The sequence below is a fragment of the Panthera leo genome, chromosome B2, assembly GCF_018350215.1.
Source record: "Panthera leo isolate Ple1 chromosome B2, P.leo_Ple1_pat1.1, whole genome shotgun sequence".
NCBI classification, from domain to species: Eukaryota; Metazoa; Chordata; class Mammalia; order Carnivora; family Felidae; genus Panthera; species Panthera leo.
Genome location: NC_056683.1, coordinates 131,605,258 through 131,632,762, shown reverse-complemented (window position 1 = coordinate 131,632,762; position 27,505 = coordinate 131,605,258). Strand labels below are relative to the sequence as shown.

Below are 27,505 nucleotides of genomic sequence, written 5' to 3'. Positions count from 1 at the left end.
TTTTTAAGGAATCTGTGTATCCCTATAAAAGACTGGGGGTGGTAGGTAGGGAGTGGCCACGTAATCACAAATCTTCTGAAATATTTAGGGATAGAGTAAAAACCCAGAGGAAATGAGGCAACCAGCTGATTTGATCAAATAACAGGACTAAATGAACCCTTCAACTCCATTTCCATTTTAAGAGTTTGTATGATTTTATGATTTTAATAAGAATTTCCAACGCTTTCCTTTTGTCATACCTTCTTTGGAGAGAAGATAAAAAGAAAGCTGAGAGGTGAATGTTCTAGCACTCACGTTAAATACCTCAGGTTGTCAAATAAATGGGACTTCGAGAAAAAAAGACCAGGACCCTTATTCCTCTTTTAAGCAGATTGAAAGCACATGTGCTCTACCTTCTCCTGGAATCTTGCAAGGCACTGGCTTCTCACTGTCACTGTATCATAGGAGGAGAATACATTTTGCACCTACCTTATTCTTTGTATAATGATAAGGCACCACTTTTTGGAACACTTTCGGCACTTGTTCCATTGTGTCATTGTTAACAACATGGAGCGTGCAGACTGGAAGCGTGGTATATACTTTGGGAAGCAAAATCATATCTTGAGGAAACAAAAATGTTTCTCTGTAATTACAAAAGCATAAACTTTCTCTTGACATGAATCATACAGAAAGTTTGAAATTAGGTCTGATGCCAAGAAATAAAAAAGTAAGTGTAAAGTTTCAAATAACTAGAAAGTATACATATTGGTTTCTTAATTATTAATATACTTTGTCATATAAATGAAAACCCTTTAAAAATCTCATTTTGTAAGTTATTTGTGACTTTTACCTAGTAATATTACTTGAAAATGAAATTATTTCTTTCTATATAGAAAGCACTTGCATTTATTATATTTTTTTTTCATACACATAAAAATTTCTAATAATTAACTTCACATTCTTCATATTTCATTTAAAGAAACATGGGGGGGCACCTGGGTGGCTCAGTCGGTTAAGCGGCCGACTTCGGCTCAGGTCACGATCTCGCACTCTGTGAGTTCGAGCCCCGCGTCGGGCTCTGTGCTGACAGCTCAGAGCCTGGAGCCTGTTTCAGATTCTGTGTCTCCCTCTCTCTCTGACCCTTCCCCGTTCATGCTCTGTCTCTCCCTGTCTCAAAAATAAATAAACGTTAAAAAAAAATGTTTTTAAATAAAAAAAAAAGAAACATGGATAAAAATTCCTATAATATCTCAGTAATGTATAGCAGGTGGGGAAGAAGTGCTAACTTGTGAAAGTAAGCTAAAAGTTTGTAGTTTCACTACTACCATGAATAAAACTACACATATGAATACTGCATGCCTTTAAAGGTGACATCACATGACAATTTATGATAACCTCACCTGAATACTATAAACCAACTATTTGGTGGCTGGTCTGCATATGTCACAGTATAGTCGGCAAAAGCAATCTTAGTTTCTTCATCTTGATAGCACGGATAAGATTCAACAGACTTGCACTTGCTTTTAAACATTAGTCTAGAAATGTAAAAATAATTTAAGTTGCAACGGCCAAGACAACTTCTAAAATAAACTTTATGTACAAAAAAATAAATAGGCAAGACAACATAAAAGACCACAGTCTATTGTTGGCTGGATTGAGTCCTTAGTCAAAGGCTGAGGCTGGGGAGCCTGGGTGGCGCAGTCGGTTAAGCGTCCGACTTCAGCCAGGTCACGATCTCGCGGTCTGTGAGTTCGAGCCCCACGTCAGGCTCTGGGCTGATGGCTCGGAGCCTGGAGCCTGTTTCCGATTCTGTGTGTCTCCCTCTCTCTCTGCCCCTCCCCCGTTCATGCTCTGTCTCTCTCTGTCCCAAAAATAAATAAAAAACGTTGAAAAAAAAAATTTAAAAAAAAAAAAAGGCTGAGGGATCATGGTGCATGGCTCCCAGGTAGGGGACTCCCATTCCAGATCAACCATGAAAGATGTCTCTCAAAGATCTCTAAAATTATCTGAAGTTCTTAATCAAAGGAGAACTTAATTCATGATTGAGAAAGTAATTAAAGTTTCTGGGTAGGAAATCAGCACCAAAACTCAAACTATAAGGGTAGGAAAATGAGAAATAGGCAAAGTTGCAGTAAAACTGGGTGGAGGCCACTGAAGGTCTGAAATTGACATAGGGAATCAATACAGAATGTAGTTTAAAGTAAGGCATGGATTTGTAAAAAAAACGAATAAAACAAACAAAAAAACCCATTAAAGACATGAACAAGGAAAGAATGTCAGAGTTTTCCTTCTACATGATTTCTGGCCCATAAGGGAATGGTGTGTGCAACTGGCTAAAACAATTACGGGTAGAGATTTCTCTGTTTCCTCCTGGAAGTCTGCGGCTTATCTCAGAACAGGATGAGAGTGATGTGAAAGATCCTCTGTGTTCTTATCCTCCCACTCTGCCAGGAACTGGATCTAGCTTCAGTAGCACAAGGAATCTAGGGTCTTTGGAATAATGTCGATGGAATTTGCTGGGATGGAAGCCATCATGGCCATAGAAAATGGTTCTGTGTTAGAGGTCAAGACAGAGCCAGAGGTGTTCTTGCCTTCCAGAAGGCATGGCTTAACTGTACTGTCAGTGAGAAGCAAAGCCATGAGAGTCTTATGGGGCATAGGACGCACATGTTCCATTCGATCATTGGTCTTTGATGATGGGAGAAAATTGACAGATTTATCCTTGGGGGAGCTGTAAGCCTTTGAGGGAGTCATGAGAACTAAGATTGACACATATCCTGGTTTGCCTGGGGCAGTCCTGATGTATGCTCATAATCCTGGCATAATTATTAATAGTGCTCCTTCTGTCCCTTTTGGAAAAGTGTCCCAGTTCAAATGATAAATACCCTGACCACCCTAACTAGGAACTATGATGTGATGGTGTTTCAATGCAGAGCACCACTACCAATCCCATGGGAACTGGCCTAACCCAAATGTGGGTGTTGGCTGAGCCAAAGCAGCCACTAAGCAGGCGACCTCGGGAATTGTAATGGGAGCAGCCACCATTCTAAGGTAAGGGAAGGATTTAGAGGCATTCCAGTTACTATTCCCATCATACATTTCACACTTTTTCATAAGCCTCACGATATTCTAGTGCATATAGGGCCATCAAAATCCTGATATACTATATAGAATATCTTGAATGACCCAGAGAACTGACCCAGAGAAATATTCCCAAAAGACTTGAAAGATTTTAACTTTGCATCCTAGTACAGAAAGAAAGTTATACCCATAAACTGAGCCTTGCCCAAAGTTCACTTGGGGAAGTTCTGCCCCTTAAGATCTGGGAATTTAAGGCTAGGCTGCAGGACCTCAAAGTTCCCATTCAGTAGTAATAATAAAGCAGTATTTACAATTGCTAATGTTCTGTAATGACTCAATCTGTAGCTTGTGGTAAGTACTTTTCCTGTGTTACCTTAATTTATCTTTACATCCTTATGAAGGAATAGTACTGGGAGGTACATATTGTTTTCCTTATATTAAAATTGTTATGTCCTTATATTAAATATTATTAATAAAATTTTAACTTTAGAAAGAATAAGAGACTTACCCCAGGGTACACATCTGATAATTAGTAGAGCTGCAGTTAGTATAGGTCTTATGCTGAAAGATGGGCTTTTGACCAAATAAGAGAATCCAGCTAGGGTGAGGAGGTAGCTTTGGATGCTCCCCTATTTACATTTGAAGATCAGTCAGCCATGTCAGTTTCATCCATCCAATAGATGTGGGTCTAGAACTCAAACTATTGAAAGAGCATGGCCCCTGTATTGGATGGTCACTGAATTTCTTTTTTTTTTTTTTTTTTTTTATTTATTTTTGGGACAGAGAGAGACAGAGCATGAACAGGGGAGGGGCAGAGAGAGAGGGAGACACAGAATCGGAAACAGGCTCCAGGCTCCGAGCCATCAGCCCAGTCGAACTCACAGACCGCGAGATCGTGACCTGGCTGAAGTCGGACGCTTAACCGACTGCGCCACCCAGGCTCCCTGTCACTGAATTTCTAAGAAATGCTCTTGGATATGGTGGAAAGAGCACCTGGAGAGGAACAGTGGCCCCCCGATATAGTTCTGCCTATGTTTCAAAGACACCTACACCTCAAATACACCAGCTCCCTAACAGGGGAGCTCATAGTTTTGACACTTCGTTTACATGGAAACTATATATAATTTCTGGCCCAGAGATCTTCCCCAGAATGCAAAGGCAGGTTAGAGAAGAAGGGTTGTGCTCTTTCTTTGTGTCCGCTCAGCTGGAGTCTCAGGCAAAAGGGTTGCCCTTTTAGAAAACACATTCTGGACCAAGAGTTAGTCAAGCTGGATGATCAGCTATGGGCAGCATCTGTGAGCCAGGATTACGGTGAGGTGAGTGACTCACTTTCAGGGTGAGGCAAATACTATAAAGATTTGGATTTCCTCTGTGTTTAACATTTTGATATTTGGTCCACTGTGCAATTTTGTTTCACTATCTTTAGGTTATTCAAAATGTTTATATATTTTCATATGTAATTTTCTATTTGTCTCTTACTTACAAACAGAAATCTAATTGTTATTTTATATCGACCTTGTCTCTGACAACTTTTCTTAATTCTTTCATTAATTCTAATAATTTTTCTGCAGATTTTAAAAAACATCCTACATATACAATTATGTCATCTGTAAACAGTGGTGGTTTTATTTTTTTCCCTTCAAATACCAATGACTTTTATTTTGCTTTATTGCCATTTTGCCTTTCTCAGAATTATGCCAGGTTTATCGTGAATGGAAGTAGTCAGGCAGAAGTTTTTGTCTCATTTCTTTCTAAACTTAAGAAAAAGCTGTCAAAATTCTACCACTAGTCATGTTTGTAGTAAGTTTTGAAAATACTGGATACCAATAACATATTAGTGAAAGACTTCTCTAGTCCAAGTTTTCTAAAAACAAAAAAAGATTAATTTTCAGTTTGTGTTAAATCCTATCACATGTTTTTTTTGGAACCTATCCGCAGGACCAAATGATTTGTTCCTTTTCCCTGTTAATGCAATGAATTAAAATGAAAACTTTTCTAATGTTAAGTCACCATTATATGTCTGGGAATAGGAGACCCACTTGATTATAAGGTATTATCCTTTTTTATTTAATTCCAATGTTCATTTGCTAATATTTTATTACATATTTTTGCACCTACTCAAAAAGGTGATTAGATGGCAATTTCAAGAGGGTGATTGGTTTGCAATTTCATTTTGATTCTGCCCTTGGTGAATTTTTTAAATCAAGATTATGAATTGGTTAATGTTTCCTCCCTTTCTGTTCTTCAGAAGATTTGTGAGATTAATCTTATTTCTTCTTAAAATCACTGGTTGGTTCATTAGCATATTGCTAGAAAGGATACTATGTATCCCTTCCCCTGTTAGAGCTTCATCTAAAGTATTACTCACACCATTTCGACAGTAATGCTATAACATTAGAACTCTTTAACACCTTTTACCCACCTTCTACATTTTTCATTGCTAAGGTCATGAAATTTACTCCTATATATAGCTATTTGTTGATTGCCCTTTGAAGCTAATGCGCATTATTTTTCTGGCTCTTTGAAGGGTTTTCTTTTGGCCTCTGTTTTTGAGTTTTACTACTGTGAGTCTAGGTGTGCTTTTCTTTGCATCCTTTCTGCATGGAGTTTGCATGCAGTCTCCCAAAAACATGAGTTGATGTGTTTTACCTGTTTGGGAAAGGCCTCAGTCATCATCTTTTTTGCATTCTGGGGCTATAATTACAGTATCAGACGTTCTGAGCATACTCCACATGTCCCTTGTGCTCTTTTCTTATTTCCCACTCACTTTCCCCTATGCTTCAGTTTGGATACTTTTCTATTGATCTGTCTCCAAGTTCAAGTTCACCAATGTCTTCTTCTGTTCTGACAAACCTGCTGTTAAACCCACCAATAATTTTTTTTTAAGTTTATTTATTTATTTTGAAAGGAGAGGGAGGAAGAGGGGTAGAGAAAGGGAGGAAGAGAGAATCCCATGCAGGCCCTGCACTGTCAGTGCAGAGCCTGATACAGGGCTCGATCTTATGAAATGTGAGATCATGACCTGAGCAAAAATCAACAGGTGGACTCTTAATCGACTGAGCCACCCTGGTGCCCCAAACCCACTATATTTATTATATATAAATATTATATATATATAAATTATATATATATATAAAATTATATATATATATAATTTATAATTTCTCTTAGTTCTGTTCAGATTATCTTGTCTCTCAAATATAGTTTGTGGCTATAGTACAGTTTAGCTAAGGCTCAGTCTACTTCTGGTTTACGTGTGTTTTTAGAGTGTTGCCCTCCAGACATTTCAAATGACAATTGTAATTGTTTTCTGGAATCCCCTCCCCCAGCAACTCTGACCTTGATCATCTCAGCACCACAAGACTTGAAGAAACTTTGCTCAAGAGAGCAGAGGCTTTCTGCCTAGAATTTAGTCAAGAATAATTGAGACAAACCAAAAATAGTAAGTAGCATAGAAATGTTTCAGACAAAATATTGTGGAAATTTGGAAGCAGTGGTGTGTTAATAGGGGAACTCACTGAACATAGTCGCATTTGAATAGGAATTTACAGGACACAAAGATTCTGTAATAAGAAAATCCATTTACCGCTTTACCTTAAGAGAGAAATTGCATACTGTTCTATATTCAGCTCCAATATAGCCCAAACTCTTTGAAGCATATCTGCAACGCTGGTATTTTCCTTTGTGTCTAAAAATAATTAAAAATTAAAATAATTAAAAAATAAAAGCTGTAAGATGCCTGAAAGATCATCCTGTTCAAAACCCTCCTTTTACCAACAAAGAAGTTGAAATTCATAAGGTGTTGTCCAAAGCCATAGGATTTATTAGCAGCAAAATCATGTTTAAAATATAAACCTATAAACTTCCTCAGCGACAGCTCTGCTCACTGTTTTATGCTGTTTCACTTCATCTTTAGGGTAAAAATCATGAAGTGTTCTTTGATCTAATTGAAGATTCTCATCAAAGAGTTTTATATCAGGAGATCTTTTATCACACCAAAAGTTCCTTATGAAAGCTCTTATGTCAGAAAAAAATAATTCAACCATTTTTCTAAAAATAAATAAATAAACAGTGGATAATGGGATCCCACTAAAGCTCCATCCCATAACCCACATTGGTTTAGAAGTAGGTGATTTGGCAAGAAAAATGGAAATCCATAGTAAATGGCTCAAATTTAACATGCCAGAACCTGACTTTTTCCCTAAATTATCCTAATTTCTTCATAGTACTTAAAAGTATCTGAAATTGATGTCTTAATATAGTTACTTTCCTATTGTATGCCTACCCCAACTAGAACACAATATTCATCAAAGCAGAAACTCTGTCAGTTTAACGGACTTGAATAAGGTCAGAATTTAGAACAGTGCTGTGTGCCCAAGTCATTCAATAAACATCCACTGAGTGAAAGCAATGCAAATATGATTAAAACATTAAATTGCTCAAGTTTCTGTCTCTAAAAAGAGAAAGAAAATCATTGTTTGAATGTAATTTTTACAGCATATGTGGACAACAAAATGTATATTTTACTATATGTTTAATTTGATACTTTTATCTTTACTTTCTCTAATAGAATAATATCAAAACCAAGCAACAGTATATTTTCTCATCACACAACTACACAATGTAGGGTTTTTTTTAATGTTTCTTTATTTATTTATGCCTGTTTGCACACATGAGCAGGGAAGGGGCAGAGAGAGAGAGAGGGAGACAGAGAATCCGAAACAGCCTCAGCACTGTCTCCACACTGTCAGCACAGAGCCCCATATGGGGCTCGAACCCACAAACTGTGAGATCATGACCTGAGCCAAAGTTGGACGCTTAACCGACTGAGTCACCCAGGTGCCCCTACAATGTGGTTTATTTGTTTATTTGTGTATCTGCAGTTTTCACTGCTGATGTGAACATTTTGATCATTCTCATTAAATACTTCAAATAGAGACACTTTATAACAAAATGTTTCAATATATTCAAAGAATTAATTCTATTGGGCGTAAGACTTTTCTCATGGGAGTGTCAACAAAAATTGCAGAAAAAAATGGTTAAATATGATTTTTACCTCTGCAATGCTGTATTTTAAGCTGATAAAAAGTTAAAATTAAATAAATGTTTTCACAAAAATAGTTTATTATATATACGTAAATAATCTGATTCAATAGAATACAGTTCAAATGCATTCTGCGCTTTCTAGGTATATGTCACATGGATACAGGAAAGCTTATTTCATCCAATTCATTCATTTACTCATTCATTCATTTATTTCTTTGAAAAATGGTCTGCAAATGTAAACACATCCATGACTTAGTTGAAGCTGACTGCTGTAGTAGCATTCTACTAGGCATTGGAGATGTACAGAGAAAGAGCTGTTTTAAAGAGCTCATAACGGACTGGGAAAGCATAGCTGATCATTCATGCACTCATTCATTCTTTGAGCACGTATTTGTGGTGTGCTTACTCTGCCAGCCATGGTGCCAAATTCTGGAAACAAGAGAGTGAATGAGCTGACATGCATTCTGATCTCAAGGTATTTCAGTATTTACAAAATTAAAAAGAATTAGCCAAGTCATAAAGAAGGAGAACTCCAAAATGCTTTTCATTAACACACAAATATCCATTCTTGCATACACAAGTTCATTTTATGAATGATAGAAAAACTATACCTGGTGTTCTAGCTTTCATAAGTAATCTGACATAAGTCCCTCTCCACATGGCTTGAATTTTAATCGCTGCTGCTACGTCCTCAGGAGAATATTCTTTATCACTTATGGGTACAGAATATTTCACGTCTACCCATTCCACTGGTCAAGAGAAAAACAAACTCTGGACTGAGGGTTAGATTTAATCCCATCCCAAATTTTCCGTGCCTTTAACTGCTAAAGTCCCCTGGCATAGAAAGTGCCACAATGAGAAGTTTGTCTTCATATTTAATACTGTGCTCTGCACATTGTCCTTTCTTAGAATGTAAAGTTTCTGGAGAAGAAAAACACTAAATACTGACACCTGAGTGAGCCACTCACCGTTCATTCTTCTGTGGAAGCAGTGAGAGGTTTCTTTCAAAATTTAAAGGAAGTGTTAAAATTGCATGGGGGGAGCCAGGAAAGGAGGGTTGAGGCTGTGAGCTTGGGGACACATGGCAGCTCCTTGGGGCCCATGGGCTTCCCAGAGCATGGCTTAAATTCTCTGCCTGTCAGTATAGACAGTCTGCCCACGTCACAAAAACTTGGTGCTTTTCTCAAATCATTCATCTTATATAAGGCTAGAAATTCTTTTGTCAAACAAATATCTAAAATTATTCAGTACCTAAAGAGGCCTCTTCCATGGAGGAATCAAGTAACTCTAAATCCAGAACCAAAGCACGAAAGGCAAACTTAAAATTGGGAGGAGGTTTTGTTAGTTGAGTTTTTTTCATTAAGCGCCATAAAGAAATATGAAAAACCTGAAAAAGATAAAATACATTAGTACATTTTTTTTTAAGCCAAGAAAATGCTATGACCTAGCCAGAGAGGCTCTAAAGAACTTTAGATACTCTAAAAATAAAAAATACATATTTTTTCAAAAGTACACTATAACAGAAGACTTCCAAATGTCATTCACTCAGTAAGAGCTCAAAATTATGTATCATCTATTTCATTTTCTTAAAATTTTTTTAAAGTAATCTCTATACCCAATGTGGAGCTTGAACCCTTACCCTGAGATCAAGAGTCACATGCTCCACTGACTGAGCCAGCCAGGTGTCCCTCATCTGACTGTTTCTAATTTCATAAAACTTAATCACTACAACAATGTTTATAATGTATGCTCAATCAAAATATAACAGGTTGAAGAGATAGAGTGTAAGATGAAAAATATGGCCCTTGTTTTTCAGCAAGTTAAATACAATATTTCATTGGTTCTATAACACCATTTGCTATAAGGCACACTATGGTTTCATGTGCTACCAAAGAAGAAAACATGCTGTTTAGAATTTTTATCACTTTCTTATGTCTATCTAAGAGTATTTACTTCTTATTGAAAAAGCTTCTTTAGATTTACTTACACAGAGCTTTTTCATCATATATCACACTTAAACATACATGAAAAAACGAAATAATCTACATAAGTTGGTTAAGTATTCTGAAGACATTCATATTCAAACTCTTGTAAATCACTTTTTGAAAGTACTTAACGTTTGTGTTTTCCTACATGATTTTGTATTGTTCGTTGCTTTTATCTTGATATACTGAGGGATTCCATTTATCCAGTCATGCCACTAAGAATAATAAGCAAGCCCCAGCAGATTTTTGCTGCCTTACTTTTAGCTATTTATTTGTCCGTAGGGAGTAATGTGCTTGGTGGATTATATAATACACCTGGGGCACTGTTTAAGGTGGCTTTTATTGAGGTACTCCCCTCCCTCTCTCTCTTTCCCTGTGCCCTGGGGGGGGCTCAGTCTGGTGTGGAGAAAATCTTTCTCCTTTCATGTTTCTTTGAGAGGCTCAATAATATCATTTAATTCTCTTCCCCCAAGGATCAGGCTTTTGTCAAACAATACACACATTTCTTCCGAAGTGGTGACAATATGAACCCTTGTGAACAAGTCCATGTGTATGCGGAGAATTCTGAAAGCCACCTGGCCAGCAGTGATTGTAAGGAACCACCAATTATAAGACACACTGTGATTTCCTCCCGATGTTGAAGTGTGAAAAGAAACGTACATCTTTGAATTGGTGAAACACAGTGCCCTTCAAAGGCATATGACTATTGTACTTCCTGCTTCGTCTATATTTTCTGACCACGCCTCACCCCTCCCCATATATTGAGAGACAGGGACCTGATGTTACAATCTGTGTTTGCAGCTGCCCCATTAGCTGACAATGGTGGGCAAGCCTGCAGGCAATCGTCTAACCCAAGCTAAGCAAATCAGTGTTACTCTGGCTGACTAATTTGAAATCAGGATGAAGACATTCTAAACTGGTCTCATATGGAAAAGTGATATAAATCAGGAGCCAGTTTTTCCAGGATATGCACTTAGGGATAGAGACACCATGTGGATAAGAGAAAACAAAATGAAGAAGGTAAGTTGTAAGGGCTGTCTATCCCCTCTTTGAAGTTCCTCACTGAGTCATTCCTATCAAGAAGATTTCCCTGTATCTTTTTCATAAATTAACACATCCCACTACTTGTTATGACTTAAATGAGTTAGATGTGTTTTCTGTGATATGCTAATAAAATGTCCTAAATATTTCAACATGTGATGTAAAAATAAGAAAAATACACAGTTATGCTAATACTCCTCCTCTCTGTTACGTTTGAGCGAGCAGAGTCTCTGATCATGTTGGGAGTTCTACAGGATATTACTCTGTGCTACCTGTGGGCAGAAAGGGGCCATTATTGTGACTTCCTGATTAAGACACAGGCATGCTAGAGAGTGGAGAATAAACACTGCACAAATTCATGGATCCACTACATCAGTGGAGATTTAGGGATCCAGAGGATGAGACTTCCTGAGACATCCCCAGTAAGGTAAAGGATAAGAACCTGCAACAAAGAAAGAGGCCAGTACTTGATGGTCCTCTCTGGAGTTGGTGCTAGAACATTCTGCTTTGGGGAATATTATTCCATTGCATGTACTGAGGGCTTAGAAGGCCATAAACTTTGATAGGGATCTAAAGAAAGAGAAGGAACTGTAGGAGATGTGAGCATCCCACGGAAATACAGATGACCTGGCCCATTTCTGTCTTAAACATGCTAATGAAAGACCTATCAAGTAATACACTGATATTATTTTCTAGTGAGAGAGTCCTTATCTATGGGACACTTACAGAATGCTGTACCTGATCTATCTGGAATTGTTTATGGTAGACAAATTTTGAATCTATTGATTTATGGGACATGGCTCTTTGAAAACAATGTCACATTAACTATGTAATATCATGATCCCATGGTTCATGAGTTCAAGCCCCGTGTCGGGCTCTGTGCTGACAGCTCAGAGCCTGGAGCCTGCTTCGGAATCTGTGTCTCCCTCTCTCTCTGCCCCTCCTCCACTCGTGCTCTGTCTCTCAAAAATAAATAAACATTAAAAAGAAAAAAAAAAAGAAACGTTTTTTTAAAAATATAAAAATGTTTCATTATCAAGATGTGTAAACGATGCATGCACAAAGTTTCCTTACATATCAGATCTGACCTAGCAACAACAGGCTCATGAATGAGTAATATTGATGGCAGGGATAGGAACTATGAATGGTTCCAATAGTTTGAGCTCTTTTTCACCCATGCTTAGCTGTCTAACCTGCTGGTAGCAGAAACTTTAATGTGGTATCATCCTCTGGGGATTCCAGTCAGCCACTTGGTGGCAAGTTTATTCCAGTGGGCTTCTGTCAAGGGTAGTGATTGTCCTTACTAGAATTGACACCTACTTCAATGATGAGTTTGCTTTGTCTTTCCTTGGTGCCTCTGTCAGCACCATTAACCAAGGGAAATTACAGAAAATCTGATTTACAAGCATTGGATCCAGCCTAACATCCCCTTGGACCAAGGGTCGCATTTTACAGAGAAGAGTTAACCACTGAGAAATGTCTGGGACTCAATGCCCTAATATATACCATAGGAAGAGTGGATAAGATTCCTGGTAAAGTGGAATGGCATATAAAAGCCTCAGCTAAGAAGCCAGCCTGGAGATGATACCTTGCAGAACTGACACAGTATCCTCCAGGGCATGGTATAGATGAGCAGGACCAAAGACTAACATAGTGCTATATCTGTAAAAGCTAACATATGCAGGCCTGGGATTCAAAATTGGAAGTAGGATTGGCCTCTCTCACCATTATTTCCAGTGGCCCATTTGCAATTATTAATGTTCTCTGTCCCAACAGGTAGTTTGCTAAATTGGAGAACCTAATTCCGAGGGATGGATGGCAGGGAATGTTTCCATCAGGGAACATGGTATGATTTGCAATAAACCTAAATCATGATACACGCTTTCTTGCTTTGTGCTCCTCATCCTGATATACAAATAGGGGAAAAGGAACTAATATAATGGGGTGGAGGAAGAATTTACCCAGATTGTCATGAAGTACTAGGGTTTCTGCTGCATAATGAGGACAGGAAGAATTATGTCTGAATTTGTCTTGATACTTTTTTTTTAAATTTTTTAATGTGTACTCATTTTTGAGAGATGGAGTACGAGCTGGGGTGGGGCAGAGAGAGAGGGAGACACAGAATCCCAAGCAGGCTCCAGGCTCTGAGCTGTCAGCACAGAGCCTGATGCAGGGCTAGAACTCATGAACCGTGAGATCACGACCTGAGACGAAGTTGGCAGCTTTAACTGACTGAGCCACCCAGGCATCCCTGTCGTGATACATCTTGGTGCTTCCACAGTGAATGATTAGTCACAGCCTGAAAAGAGTAAGGCAATCAAGGTCCTGTACCCTTCAGGATTGAAGGTCTAGGTTACCTACCAGGCAACTAGGACAGCTGAGGCTTTGGCTGGAAGAATGGGAAATCTAGAATGAGTGGTAGAAGAGAGATGTTGCATACCAACTACAGCCTTAGGGCTGATTGTAGCAGTGGAGACCATAGGTTTCTTGTCATATGATGATTTAATCATTTGCTTATTTTCAGAGCTTGTGGATACCACTTTAAGCCATTTAGAGCCATCACCTTCAAGAGTGGATGACAGAGTTCACTGAAGGGAGGCAATCATACTGGTTCAAGAGTAAATTACAGCAGGTATGTCTTGTAGGTTACCCATGCCCCAGGTGAGCAGTTCTCCTTTGGGAGTGTTGTGTCCCAAGTAGAGTTGCCCAGATAGAATACAAGGTACCGTAAGGGCAAATACAAATAACAAAAGCAGGCTTAATTCTCTCTATGGAAAATAAAGGAAGACACTCTTTCCCTCCCTTTTTCTTAGATACCACTTTAGAAAACTTGCAAGTTCTCTCTCTTCCTCTTTGAAATACATGTAAATCTTTTTAAAGGCTAAATTTGGAGGATCACCTAATATAAGATATATCTTTTTCAAACAGAAAGTATCCTTCTAGGAACATCATAACTTGAACATACTTACCCTGAAGTGTTGTGCTGTTAGTTCTTTATTGTGGAGGGGAATAGGGTAGTGAGCTGTTTGTAAATCCTTCAGAGCCACAGGAAGTTTAGCCTTATCTTTGAAACTAGCAATCACATTTCCAACAGCTTTCAAAATTATTAGAGACTGCTCTGTGAATCGGTAGCTCTCCTGTGAAGGGAAAGCAAAGCAGACAGCCTCACTTTTTTTTTTTGTTTGTTTTTGTTTTTGTTTTTTTACTTAAGTGTAATTAAGCTTACAAAAATTTAGTTTCTGTTAATATATTAAACCTCTTCTCTATGGTTGATTCAACAGTTATTTGTGAAGGGCTTACTTGCTCAAGGCATTTTGCTAGGGGCTGTGATCTCAAAGATATAAAACAAGGGATATGATTCCTGCTGTAGTGGGAACACATAGGAATAACACCTACCTCACATTGGGAGCCAGGGGACATTTCTCCATGGTATTAATACCCGTATTTAGTTCTGAAGGTGTCTAGGAATTAGTTCGACAAAATTGTGTGGGATTGGAGAACCAATGGGCAGAGAAGAGTTCAGGGAGATAGTGATGAAGATTAAAAAGATAAGGGGGTAAGCTGGGAGAGATTAGCAAAAGGGTACACACCTTCAACTATAATATGAACAAGGTCTGAAGATCTATCTAAATGTAGACCATAGTGACTATAGTTGATAGCACCATATTGCAGAATTGATATTTGTTAGAACTTGAATGTTGTCACAAACAAAAAAAAAAAAAAGATAAGTACGTGAGGTGAGGTGATGGTTGTGTTAATTAACTAGATGATGGGGATCCTTTCACAATATTTATGTATACAAAATCACCAGCATGTAGAGTTTATATACCTTACAATTTTGCTTGACCGTTTTGCCTCAATAAGGCTGGTGAAAAAAAAAAAAAAAAGGAATTGGATGTCAAATTGCAAAACTGTAGGTCAAAACCAAAGAGTGGGGAATGGGGGGGAGAGGGAGAGAGAGAAAGAGAAACCTAAGGCATTTGCAGATTGTCTTGATTGGTATGTGGTGGGTAGTAGGGGAGGAGCTGCCCCGAGTAGAGGGTGCTTTGAGACAGCACGGAGGGGGTGAAGTGGGAACAAAATTTGTGAGGTCCACTTTTGCCCCCTTTCCTAGGGAGTACCATGCTGCCATCATGCCCCATGGTTCCCTGCAGAAGTTTTGAGGAATGGGCCCGCAGCTATACCGGGACGGTACCAATTCGCTGCGTGGGGCGAACTGATGAAGACAGACACAACCCACTCGCCCCCTTAACGCATTTACTATCCTATTACCTTCTCCCCAACCTCCCAAAGCCTACAGAAAGCCTCTTCTCAATGGTATTTCCCCCTCAAGTGAAACCAGGACCAGAAAAGTTGTCTGGTCAAGAGGCAGCACTGGGAGTGATCACATACGGCTCTGAGCAGCTTGAATCTTTCTGCTCTTGGACTGGTCTATCGCTTCTTGCTTCCTCATTCGAACTGAAGAATAATAGGGCCCGACTTTAAGCCCCAGTAGGTTTTACAAGATGGAGGAATTTATAACCCCAGGGAAAGATGAGTTCACAGATCAAAATAACTAGACACCTACGAAGTCCAGTCACCTAAAGAAAAAAAAAAAAAAAAAACAGACTGGATAATCCATACTACCTAGTGCAGAATTGTTTTTTAAGAAAAGAAAACAAAGATGAAAAAAATAATTTAAAAAAGCAGGATAAACATAATTAAGGGAATAGAAGACATGTACTTATAAGGTGGGCTTGCTGATCTTTCTTCTACTGCACAGGAGGGAGAGGACTGGAGAGAGACAGCACAGCAGAGAGGAGGCCGTCAGGGGAATCCTGCACAATCTCTGCCTAGAGAGGCAAGAATCCGTGACTGAGCCTGTCTGGGCCACAGCAACATTAGCACAAAAGAGCTGCTTCTGAATCATCTTGATGCTACCTTCGCCAAGAGAGTTATCGACTGGCTGAGAGGATCTCGCCTCCCTAATAAGAGGCTGTGCTACATGGAGATGGGATGGGGGGATGGTGTAAAACTGAATTATGCAGTGAGAATGCCCCATGCAAATTGGTCCCCCCAAAGCAGAGGCCCACATATCTAAATGGGATGCCTTTTAGAGGACATCTAAAACTGAGACAGGACCTCAGGGGAGTGGCCGGTTGCATTTACCTCGTTTCTTCTTTCAGACACCGTCAGAACAGCGGTGTAAGAGAAACTAAGAAGAGGCCAAGAAAAGAGGAGATGAACAAGAGTGACAGGACTCTCCATGGATCCTCTTTCCCTGAATCCCAGAGACAAATGCTCCAAATCTCTTAGGCTGAGGAAGGGGTAAAAGGAGTCAATGATACCAGAATTTCAAGCTGTAATGGAAAGGACTTTACTGATCCTCTATACATTCCAAAGGACCAGTATGCTATGGGATCTACCTGTGATGTTAATAGAGGTGAAAGGGGATTCCACAGAGCAGAAGTGAATGCAGTTGTCGGAGAAAAACTAAAATTATTTTGCACTCCTGCAGAGTGTAGGCTATTTATTGTACGTGTCATTTTGGAGAATTTCTTGCAGAATATACTTAACAGTTTTAAAAGGTAAAACATGGGTAAGTTGAATTACAAAAAATAGGCCTATGATTTAGTTCAAACTCTTTGAAAATAAGGCACCAAAAAAATCACAAGTGCTTAAAGTTTACCGGCTCAAAGTTGGGTAGCACGGCATCTTCGTCCCCAATGACAAAAGTCACCATGCTGCAGATGTGTATGGAATGCCCCACGGAAGAGTATGCGGTGAAGAGAAGCATATGTCTCCTAAAGAGAATAGACAATATATGATGACCCAGGGGTTCCCGTTGTAGTCCTTGACTCTGCTGGCTGTTTGATGACAGCTTGTGCTCAAATGAAGTCAGACATTACTGAGAGTAGAATTCTTTAACTCTGGTGGGATAAAGACTTTTGGATATTCACTCTGAAAGAATCATCAGAGATCATGGAATCTATGTTTCATTAGTCACATAAAACATAGTTACGCTAAATGAGGAACTTGGACATGCTGGAGGAAACTCCCATACGCTGCAGTCCCAGTGCAAAGGACTCCTGATTTTTCACTAACAAGAATAATTCACAGTGGTATAGGGCTTTGTAGATTTCATAGTCACTTTCCCACAGATGCATAATTTTATGTGTGTTGTTTGTGTCTTTCCTACCAGGGTTGTGGTGTCACCGAGAGCAGGGACACTCATTCCCCCCATTGTTGAGCACTTAGAGCGTGTTCAAAACATACATGTTGATAGTTTAGGCCCTGCAGGGAAACACCCAGATATATATAAGGAGGTTCTTTATTAATTTCCTGTTCTTGGTTGTCTTAATGGATTAGCACTCAGAGTAATGACTTCTGGGAGAACCTCTCTATGCCAGGGTTTTCAGGGTAGGATGTGAGAAATGTTGAAGTTTTAAAATTTATTATTTCCTGGGGCACCTGGGTGGCTCAGTCGGTTAAGCTGCCGACTTCGGCTCAGGTCACGACCTCGCGGTCCGTGAGTTCCAGCCCCGCGTCGGGCTCTGTGCTGACAGCTCAGAGCCTGGAGCCTGTTTCAGATTCTGTGTCTCCCTCTCTCTGACCCTCCCCCGTTCATGCTCTGTCTCTCTCTGTCTCAAAAATAAATAAACGTTAAAAAAATAAAATAAAATAAAATAAAAAAAATTTATTATTTCCTGAGAAGATTGGATGCTTGCCATACATTATTTTAGCATTTGATTTTGTTGTTTAGGCTTTGCTTTTTTTCATAAGGGCCATCACTTTTCATTGACCACATAGAATTAACATGATTGATCTTAGGAAATACAGTACAAATATTCATTTCGTCTGAAATATGAGGTAATATTTTGAATTTTATTCATCAAAATCAAGAAAACTTTTCGATTATGCATATTTTATTTAAAATGGAAAATATAATCTGCCGAGCCAAGTTTATTTTAATTAAAAATAAAGCTATAGGTAATATTAAACACAAGGTAAAACTATAGACTGATAGGGAAAAAAGTCTGTTTTTAAATAAAATCATGGTTCTTGCCAAGGCATGTAAGATTCTGAAGAAAACAAAAAGGATTGTTTGATACATTGATTTTAAGAAATGCTGATTTAAACCCTATTCTTTACTAAAGAAATTGTTAATCTTTGACAATTATGGGTCTTCCAAATGGAGATTCGGTGAACAGCATTTCTTTAATATATTTGCTCGTGGAGTTATTTTTCGCAAGAATCATAATGATAGATCTGTTTCATACGAAATCACTTTCAGAAACCATATCCTATATCCCATATTGTTTAATTATCAGGTAGCCAGTAGCTTACAAGGCTTCAAAAAGTTCTTCATGTGGGAAAAATGAAGTTACTCCATACCCAACAGGCAGCCGGACCACCGCAGCCTTGGTGGCATACGTACGAATCGTCAAAACAAGATCTCGTGGCCTCAGAGATTTCCAGGAAAGGGATTCCGCTGTAAGCAGTCCAGGCCCTACGTGGGGGCTGTCTTTTGTTAAAGCTAAGGAAGGGAAAAATACGAAAATTTGACTGTGAGAGTATAGCTGGCCTTCACTTCACGACCCTAGTAATGACACTAACAATATCAGGAATTAGAGGTGTTCTGAAAATATTCATAAAACCCAGAGAAATTACTCTGGGGAGATAATTACTGGAAATAATATGAAGTGGGATTCAGGTTTTCCTCTCTGTCCCATTTTCCTCCTCAGAATCATCCCCATCACTTTGATTACCTTATGATCTGTGGCAGAAATCACAATATCCCTCTGGGTGCAATTTTAAAGGTGGAGGAAACATATCTGGGAAATTAAGAGGTTCTCCTAAGATAGGGGTCAAGCGAAGTCTAAATATCCTATTGCTTATGTTTTTACTTTGGATTCTTAGCTTTAATTGTGTGTAGAAATAGCAAATCAGTAACAAAAATTTAATTTTAGCATTTAGCGTTCCTCTGAAAATGAATAAAGAATATCAGGCATTCTTCATGGGTAGCTAAGGCCAAAACACTTCTTAAATTAAAAAATTTAATTTCATTTAATTTAATTAACTGAAACAAACTTGACACACAACATTGTATTAGTTTTAGATGTACAGCATAATGATTTGATACATGTATATATTGTGAAATGGTTATCATGAAAATTTAGTTAACATCCATTACCCCACACAATTACAGTTTTTTTTCTTGTAATGAGAACCTTTAAGATTCTCTCTTAGCAACTTTCAAATATATAATATAATATCATTAACTATAGTCACCCTACTGTATATTACATCTCCAGAACTTATATTACCCTATATTTTTACCCTATTTCCCGATAATACTCAAACTGAGGATATAAGAGAACAACATGACTTGAAACACCTCTACACACATAGAATTTCAATGTTTTAGGACATGGTATGGCTTAGGAGCTCTTACTTAATAGATATACTAAGCTTATACCAATGAAGTTTGGAAATATTCAACAAGTATTTATTGCCCACTGATACACACTAGACCCTGTTCTAACCGCTGGGTATACCTGGGTAGAAAATCATAGGCCTGCCATCAAAGTTGGCAGAACATTTAATATCCAACATTCAGCAAATTTTTATTGAACCTCCACAGTGCCAGGTATTATAAATTTGAATTAGAGATGCTTTGATTTTGCTGTTTAGGCTTTTATTTTTCTATAAAAGCCATAGCTTTTCATGGATTACATAGAATTAGTAGGATTGATCTTGGTAATCCAGTAAAAACATTTATTCATTTGAGATAGGAGGTAGTATTTTGAATTTTATTCATCAAAATCAGGAAAACTTTCAATTATGCATATTTTCCTTAAAATGGAAAGTGTGATCAGCTTAGCCAAATTTATCTTGAAAATAAAACTACAGGTATGATTAAAAACAAACCATAGTTGGGGCACCTGGGTGGCTCAGTTGGTTAAGCATCCAACTCTTGATTTATGCTCAGGTCATGATCTCACAGTTCGTGAGATTGAGCCCCATGTGGGGCCTGCTTGGGATTTTCTCCTCCCCCCTCTCTCTGCCCCTCCTCTCCTCTCTCTCTCTTTCTCTCAAAAGTAAATAAATAAATATTTTTAAAAACCTCATAGGTAATGAGATTGATGGGGGTGGGGGATGCTGTTTCTTAATCTGTTTTGAAATAAACAGATTTAACTTTAACAAACAGAACAAAGAATTGAAGAATGATGTTTTGTGCATATATGCACATGTGCAAAGAGCTGGCTTCAGACAGAAGCAAGAACAGTCCATCCATGAGCAGGAGGGAAGGTGACTAGAACTGGGGAGAATTCATTATGGGAAAGATGAAGTGGGTCATTCCTGATTTTTTCTCTCTCTCCAGTGAAAATAGCAGCAAGGTCATCAGCTGAAAATACACAAGGATGAGAGCAGCTGTTAGAAGATCTGAAGGTTTGAGATAGTCGTCCAGGAGGATGAGAGTGAGGAATGCATGAACCAGGGAAGCGTTGGCAGTGTTTAGGGGGCCATTTTGAAATCCGTGGCCCTCAGTTGAAAGTGGGGCTAGCTGATAGGGTTATTTTTTCTCCAGTCACATCCAATCGGTGCACATTCATCAGTGCTCTGATGCACCACACATAAGATACAGAGCTCATTGGCTGAATTCAACCAGTATTGGGATTTTGCCAAGACAGTAAGCTGAGGGGGTAAAGATGAGCAATCACGCTGAGGTTATGTCCAAGGCTACAATTACAACAACAGGCCATGGAAACTGGGGGATGAGAGAAATAAGGACACGAGGAGACAGATTAATAGGGAAAAGTGGGAGGGTCAACGGATGGCAGTCCCAGTGGAGTCAAAGGATTGTAGAAGCAAGGGTTCTAGAGAAAGTGGACTGGAGAGTCAGGTGTGTAGTCAGAGCTTGAAATGGGGATGCTTGAGATGATATAGTTACTGGCAGGTAAGTTCTAAAGTGTAATCATGAAAACAAAGGCCAGGGTGGGACGGAGGAAAAGATCTTCAGAATTGTCAAATCAAAGGAAGAGTGCATGTTTTTCAACAGATGTTGAAAGACTCAAGAATGGTGACATGCAAAGGTGGAAAGAAAAACAGAGTGGCTAGTCATGCTGAAGAGGTGAACATGCGACCGCAACAAGGAGAGGAGCAGGTGGTAAGAGTGAGCATAACCCATGACGTCTGAGGAGGAAGACCATCCTAGGAGGCGGTGTGAGGGTGACTCTCTTGCAGACTCTGGAGAGGAAATAGTTTCCTTCATCCAGAGCCCCCAAATCTTGTATTTCCCCTGGACTGAATGAAAGTGAGCTGGGATTTAAGACTATAATTTTCTCAAAGCCCTCTTACCTCCAGATTCTCCCCATCGTACCAGTGCAGAAAAGCAAACCAGCAGTTCAATGGGTTTCAGACTATCCACAAACAGATAGTAGGACACGCGTTCATCTGAGAACTGCGAGAAATCAGACAAATCATTGAATTTAATATTAGTCAACTAATGCCGTATTTCACATTTCTAATAATTCTACCTAACATTTATAGAGAAGCTACTGTGCTCTAGACACCACAGTAAGTACTTTACAGCTTTAATGATTGGAAGAAAATCACACTGAGTAAATGCTGGCAATAGTCTATAGAAGCTGGGTCTACAGGACCTGTGTGAGTTTGGCTCCCTATCAGAGAGAGTCAAAGCTCTTCTCCACGAGTGAAGAAAAGGGATATGCTTGTTTCAGAAATAACAAATGGAGGAGACTGGGCTTGAGGCTGGGCAATACTCAGAAAATACAGATCTCTGATAAATAGACAGGACACAAAGTAACTGTGGCAAAGAATGGAAATGTCTAATGGGGATGTATCAAGGTATTTTATAGGATGGCATGTGATATAAACCCTTTCTTCCTTTTGTTTACAAGATCTCTAGAAATATAGCCAACGCACACTAATGAACCAGACTGGATTTTCGCTTTGACGATGCAAGAGAGTACTGAGTAAAACCAGAACTTCCCTTAAAGGACAGCCACGGAAGGGTTACATGCACATGATCTCAATCCATCCTATAGGGGCACTATTAATATCCATAATCATGGATGAAGAAACTGAAACACAAAGAGAGTAAGTAACTTTCCAAACGTCACAGAGCTTGCAAGTTCAGAGCTGAAGTTCAAAAGTAGGTCTATCTATGTATCAACTCCAAGGTTGGTCTTTGAGACTGTAGCACTTCTGTTGCCTCTCAAATTCTTGGTGCTTCCACATAATTTTGATTGATGGCATATGGTAAGTGTGTTAAATTAACTTAATGTTATTATACATTAAAAGCTTTCATAGTATTTTACAATATAAAAACAATTAAAATATGAAAGAAAAATCTCTAGTGATACTGTAAAAACTGCAGGCTTGTTACTCAATCGAATGACAAGCATTTCTGGAAACGCTTGATACAGTGTAACTAGGTTTTAAAAGATCGTTTCCCTCAGTATCTTTCAATAGTAAGCATTTGACATCTATTTTGTTTGTTTCCTTTTAGCTGCGACATGTTGGCGATAAAGACAGTTGTTTCAAATATTCACTATCCAAAATCATGAAAGAAGCTTGGATTTGCCAGCCCAGTGTGCGTGCCAGAGGAAGAGTTCCTGCAAAGAGCTCATTTGCTGTCATTTTTGAGGGCCTGCGAATTTGGGGACAGGATGGGCATGGAGGCCACCCAGAGGAACTCTGCACTGGTGTCAGCACCGGGCACCTTGGGAGCACCTATCCCACCTACACACTGAACACTGATGGGACATCCATGGAATGTGCTGGGAGAGGCCTCAGGCTCAGCCACTAAAATCACCTATGGCCACTAAAATCAGGAATGCCCGGCCTGAGCCCACAACCAATCCATCCTCCCATGCCATCCTAATGGCTGTTAAGTTTGAATTCCAATGCCCTCCAAGAAAAAGCTGTTGTTTTTTTCATATCATTGATGTAAAAAACAAATCGGGGGAATAAAGGGACTCGTAGGAACTGCTATCATCTTATTTTGCCCAGCTGGGACTTGGGAAGGGAGAAAAAAATCTATATTTACCACCAGTTTGTAAAATCAGTTGGCCATTTTACTGCACAGATACACATGTGTCCTAGGAGGGTGGTGTATAACAAAAACTCGTAACCAAAGTGCCTTTAGTGACAGGAGTGACAGCAACGTTGCTTACACTTGCCTTTAGTAGGCATTCTTCTAAGTGTTTTACATACATCCTCTCAATTATTTTCCCAATGCTAGGATAATGGGCTCTTACTGCAATCATTTTAGAGGAAAGAAAACTGAGGCAAAGTGGACTTAACTTAGTCAGGGTCCCACTCCAATGAAACCTGGATTCGAAGCCAGGCAGTCTGGCTCCAGGCTACCAACCCGGTGTACTTCGCGAGAGAGGCGTACTCGTGACAAAGTCCCAGGCTTCACATCAGGCAAACCTTATTCTCCTGATGCTTGTGCCACTTACCAGTGTGGTGGTCTTGGGCAATTTACTCAGCCTTAACCTGCCTCAGTTTCCTTACCTGAAAAATGATGATAATAATAGTCCTTTCATAGGGTTTGCTATGGGGAGCTAATGCAATAAAAAACCTAGTTCAGGGCCGGCAACAGAGTAGGCACCTATCAATGACTTTCATTTCATTATTGCCAACAGTGAATGTGGAGATACAGCGAAGTGCCTGTAAACTGTATGTTATTCTCACATCTCTGGGGCCACTTATTCCCAATTAGCAGTTATGTTATTTTCATAAAGTCAAAGCATTCCTCTGGGTATTTTCATAGAAAAACTCCAGAGCTAGGTTGACCAGTTCTCCCACGACCTTCCCCCACAGGCACCACCACAGACTTGATTCTTGCTTTCAGAGCAGACAACCAGCTGCAAAGCACCTCCTGAAAAATGCTAAAAAAGGTTTTCTCTGCTGGCATTCTCATCTAGTACAAATGCAATGAGAAAAGCCATCTCCGAGACTTCTTTCTTCCCCCAACTGTGTGTACCGCTCCTGGAGATGTGGCATTATTGCAGGGGGCTTGAACGGCCCCATACAAGCAACATAAGAGTTTCAGTTAAATTTAATTTCCCAGAATATGCTTCATAGTTTTCCCCAAAATTCCACTCCATGTGAGATTTGTTAATTAATTCATTCAATATTTTTTTGTTGTTGAGTTCCTACCTCATGCTAGGACCAATATTATAATAGTAAACAAAAGGACAGAGTCTTTCTCCTTAAGATGTTGACATCAAATGGGTGGGTAGGTGGAGGGCCACAGAGAAAAACAATGAGGCAGTTGGGATGGAGAACGGTAAGCATAGGCTACACAGAGTGCATGCAGTCAGGGTACTTGACTTAGACTCTGTGGCCAGGGAAGGAGGTCTCACAGGGTCAAGGACATTCATGCTGTTCTGAAAGACTTCTAGCATTAGCCTGATGAAGGCAATAAAGATGGAGAATGAACTCCAGGTAGAGGGAAGAACATGGGCAAAAACAGCAGAAATGATAGTAAAAATGTGCTTTTGTTTTAGGAATAGTATGTATTTCAATAAACAATTTAAATCAAATATAGCGAATTTATTTGTGATTCATTTATTCACAAATCAAGCACTTTCAATGTGAATTCACATAATAACACAGCTCAGGACTGAACATAATCAGATGACTCATACTTGGATATATGAGCAGCAGAATTTTGCTTATTGTCTGCATAAGAGATTAGTAGAAGACTCTAAGAATTGATTTTGTTAATATAATTTTAGAAATGCTTGATAGATTTGAAGGTGTTTCTCACTAGCATGATTTAATCACAAACTTACATATGAGAAGGAAAGGAGATAATAATATATTTACCTTGAATTCTGTTTTTTGAAAGTTAAGGCAATATGAACTTGGTTTGTGAAAAATATATATATTCCTGGAAAACATTATTTATAACAGGTTACTGCCATCATATGCAACAGACTAGTCCAACACATTAGGATCGTAGGATCAAATAATTACAGGGGTGGGTGTAGAAAATAGAAAGAGGTTGGTAAATGGATACAAACATTCACTTATAAGATGAATAAGGTCCGAGGATCTAATGTATAACATGGTGACTAAACTTAAAAAAAAAAAAAAAAAAAAAAAAAGAACAAAAACCTTAAGCTTCTATTTCTTTATTTTGAGAAAGACAGAGACAGCGCAAGTGGGAAAGGGAAACAGAGAAGGGGAGAGAGGGAATCCCAAGCAGGCTCTATACTGCCTGCACAGAGCCCGATACTAGGCTCAATTTCACAAAACTGTGAGATCATGACCTGAGCCAAAACCAAGTCAGACGCTTAACCGACTGAGCCACGCAGGCATCCCATAGGGTGACTAAACTTGATAATACTGGATTGTGTTACTGAAATTTGCTAAGAGAGTAGAACTTCAATGTTCCCACCCTGTCCCCCCAAATTGGTAAATGTGTGAGGTGTTGGATGTGTTAACTCAATGGGAAGAGTTTATATCAATTCATCACCATGTACATTTTAAATATCTTAAAATTTTATTTACCAATTATACGTCAATAAAGCTGGGAAAAAAATCATAACAACTGTATTGAATTAGTTGTCTTAAAGGGACACAAATGATCTCTCTTAGTGAATAAACAGTCTTCATCTTAATCAATAAGTAAGTCTCTGATGATGGCCTGAAACTGGCCTGAGTTTCGGCTATTGATGTTCTATGTGGATAGTCAACTCATCGATCTTTCTTTCTAACAGTTTCTCTTGCTATTATATCAATGCCAGAGTAATATTGGTTTAATCCCTTTAAATGATAGCTAAAAATTAATGGCTTATATATTCACCACATTTAATACACACAAAAAGTTCATACTTACTGAAAGCATACACAGAAGTCTTCAAAATCTAACCATATTTCTTTAGAAACGCTATTATTTATTGTTGGGAGGTCCTCCTGTGATTTTTCCTGTGTTGCTGTCATCTGGCTGACTAAATCTCTTTCCAAACTGAGTCCTTCACCTTGATGAGCTGTGTCATTTAATCCAAGTTCTGTTAGCTCTTCTGTGCATAGCAGAAGACAAACATGTCAATTGCACCTATGTTGTTAAATATTAAGTTATTGAGGTATGGAAAGTTATAGAGGGAGTTTCATATTGAAGCCTATTTTTGAAAGAAAAAAACCCATTTCCTGAGACAATCATTTACAGCAAGCCTCAGATTTGGGGATGTTCATGCAGAGACACATTTTCATACACTCGGGAGTCTAATCCTAACTCATACACATAGCAGAGTGTTAAGAACTTTTGAAATCACTTTCATAAAGTCGTATGCACATTTTTCACAGATTATAAAGTTACAACAGTTTCACAGATTATACAGTTATTAGCTAGTTTGTTTAAAATTAGCTAGTGTATTTAAAATCTACTATAGGCAGACATGTTCCTATAAGACTCACGCAACAGAAGAAAGGACAACCTGAGAAAGCCATTGCAATAAACGTGCTTCAGTGAGCCACTTAATGGCACCTCACAGTCTGTCATTTCTGTATCTTGTTTTATGTCTATCAAGTAATGTCACAAAGTTCTTATAGACTTCTTGACTCAAAATGTTACATATGCACGTGCCACATAATGCTTTTTTGGATGTGAGGATTGGCCAAGTCTTCATTTAGGAAGTGAGGAATTGGCAATGGTTTCAGCACTTTGATCATCACATGCCTGCATTAAAACACATGAACTGTACTCGTGGGCCCTTAATCAGATCATCTTTTATTTTGACTTTAAGTGTGAGTTTAACCAGTGAGATTATCAGGGTTTTCTAGCCCAGAGTAGATTAGACTCAACACATCAGAGGAGACACTGGAGACAGGCTGCTGAGAGCCAGGAAAAGGGAAAGTTAAGAGCTGTCAAGAAACAGAGATCCCTTTGTGCTTTGATGTTTTTCAAAGTCATGAGAAGTTTATGAATTTACCTTTTCCAGGTATAACTTGCGAAGTAATGTTTCCCTGTGAATTGAAAGGAACACATTAAGAAACCATTTTTAAATTCAACAAAACATGTTAGTTATCTAAAGCACCAATGCTTTTAAAAGAGTTAATACTGTCTTTAAATATTAAAGAAACAGATTTCTGCAATAGTTACTAAAACATGGCAAAGCAGAAACTTTGTTTTCAACCTTAGAATTCAAAGATGTGAATTTAATTAAATAATTGGCTGAGGGTTTAAGTTTGTGACATTAAAACAAAGAATATGTGAGTTTCTTAAATAATCGAACCTTATAATAAAAGTTAAATTAAAACAATAATATCTTTATCCTTATCCTTATCCTTATCCAAGAAGCAAGCCCATCCATGCCTTAGGGCCCCTGAAACAATTAGCAGGCATCTGAGAC

The 27,505-nt window shown here is 38.7% G+C and overlaps 1 protein-coding gene across 8 annotated transcripts in view; it reads right to left on the bottom strand.

The window, feature by feature from the left end:
* The window catches only part of ADGB (androglobin), a 162,014-nt gene that overhangs the window by 44,688 nt on the left and 89,821 nt on the right, over positions 1 to 27,505 (bottom strand). For 5 of the 8 annotated variants that reach the window (XM_042940023.1, XM_042940028.1, XM_042940026.1 and 2 more), the window contains 12 exons: positions 27,086 to 27,119; positions 25,993 to 26,176; positions 24,978 to 25,041; positions 21,474 to 21,576; positions 18,459 to 18,648; positions 16,801 to 16,915; positions 14,102 to 14,269; positions 9,358 to 9,493; positions 8,718 to 8,855; positions 6,655 to 6,748; positions 1,380 to 1,514; positions 469 to 622 (listed from right to left, as the gene is read on the bottom strand). In XM_042940023.1, the coding sequence (XP_042795957.1) occupies positions 469 to 622; positions 1,380 to 1,514; positions 6,655 to 6,748; positions 8,718 to 8,855; positions 9,358 to 9,493; positions 14,102 to 14,269; positions 16,801 to 16,915; positions 18,459 to 18,648; positions 21,474 to 21,576; positions 24,978 to 25,041; positions 25,993 to 26,176; positions 27,086 to 27,119 (1,515 nt within the window). The remainder of the gene's footprint in view (positions 1 to 468; positions 623 to 1,379; positions 1,515 to 6,654; positions 6,749 to 8,717; positions 8,856 to 9,357; positions 9,494 to 14,101; positions 14,270 to 16,800; positions 16,916 to 18,458; positions 18,649 to 21,473; positions 21,577 to 24,977; positions 25,042 to 25,992; positions 26,177 to 27,085; positions 27,120 to 27,505) is intronic. The other 3 variants (XM_042940025.1, XM_042940029.1, XM_042940030.1) reach the window with 3 other exon arrangements.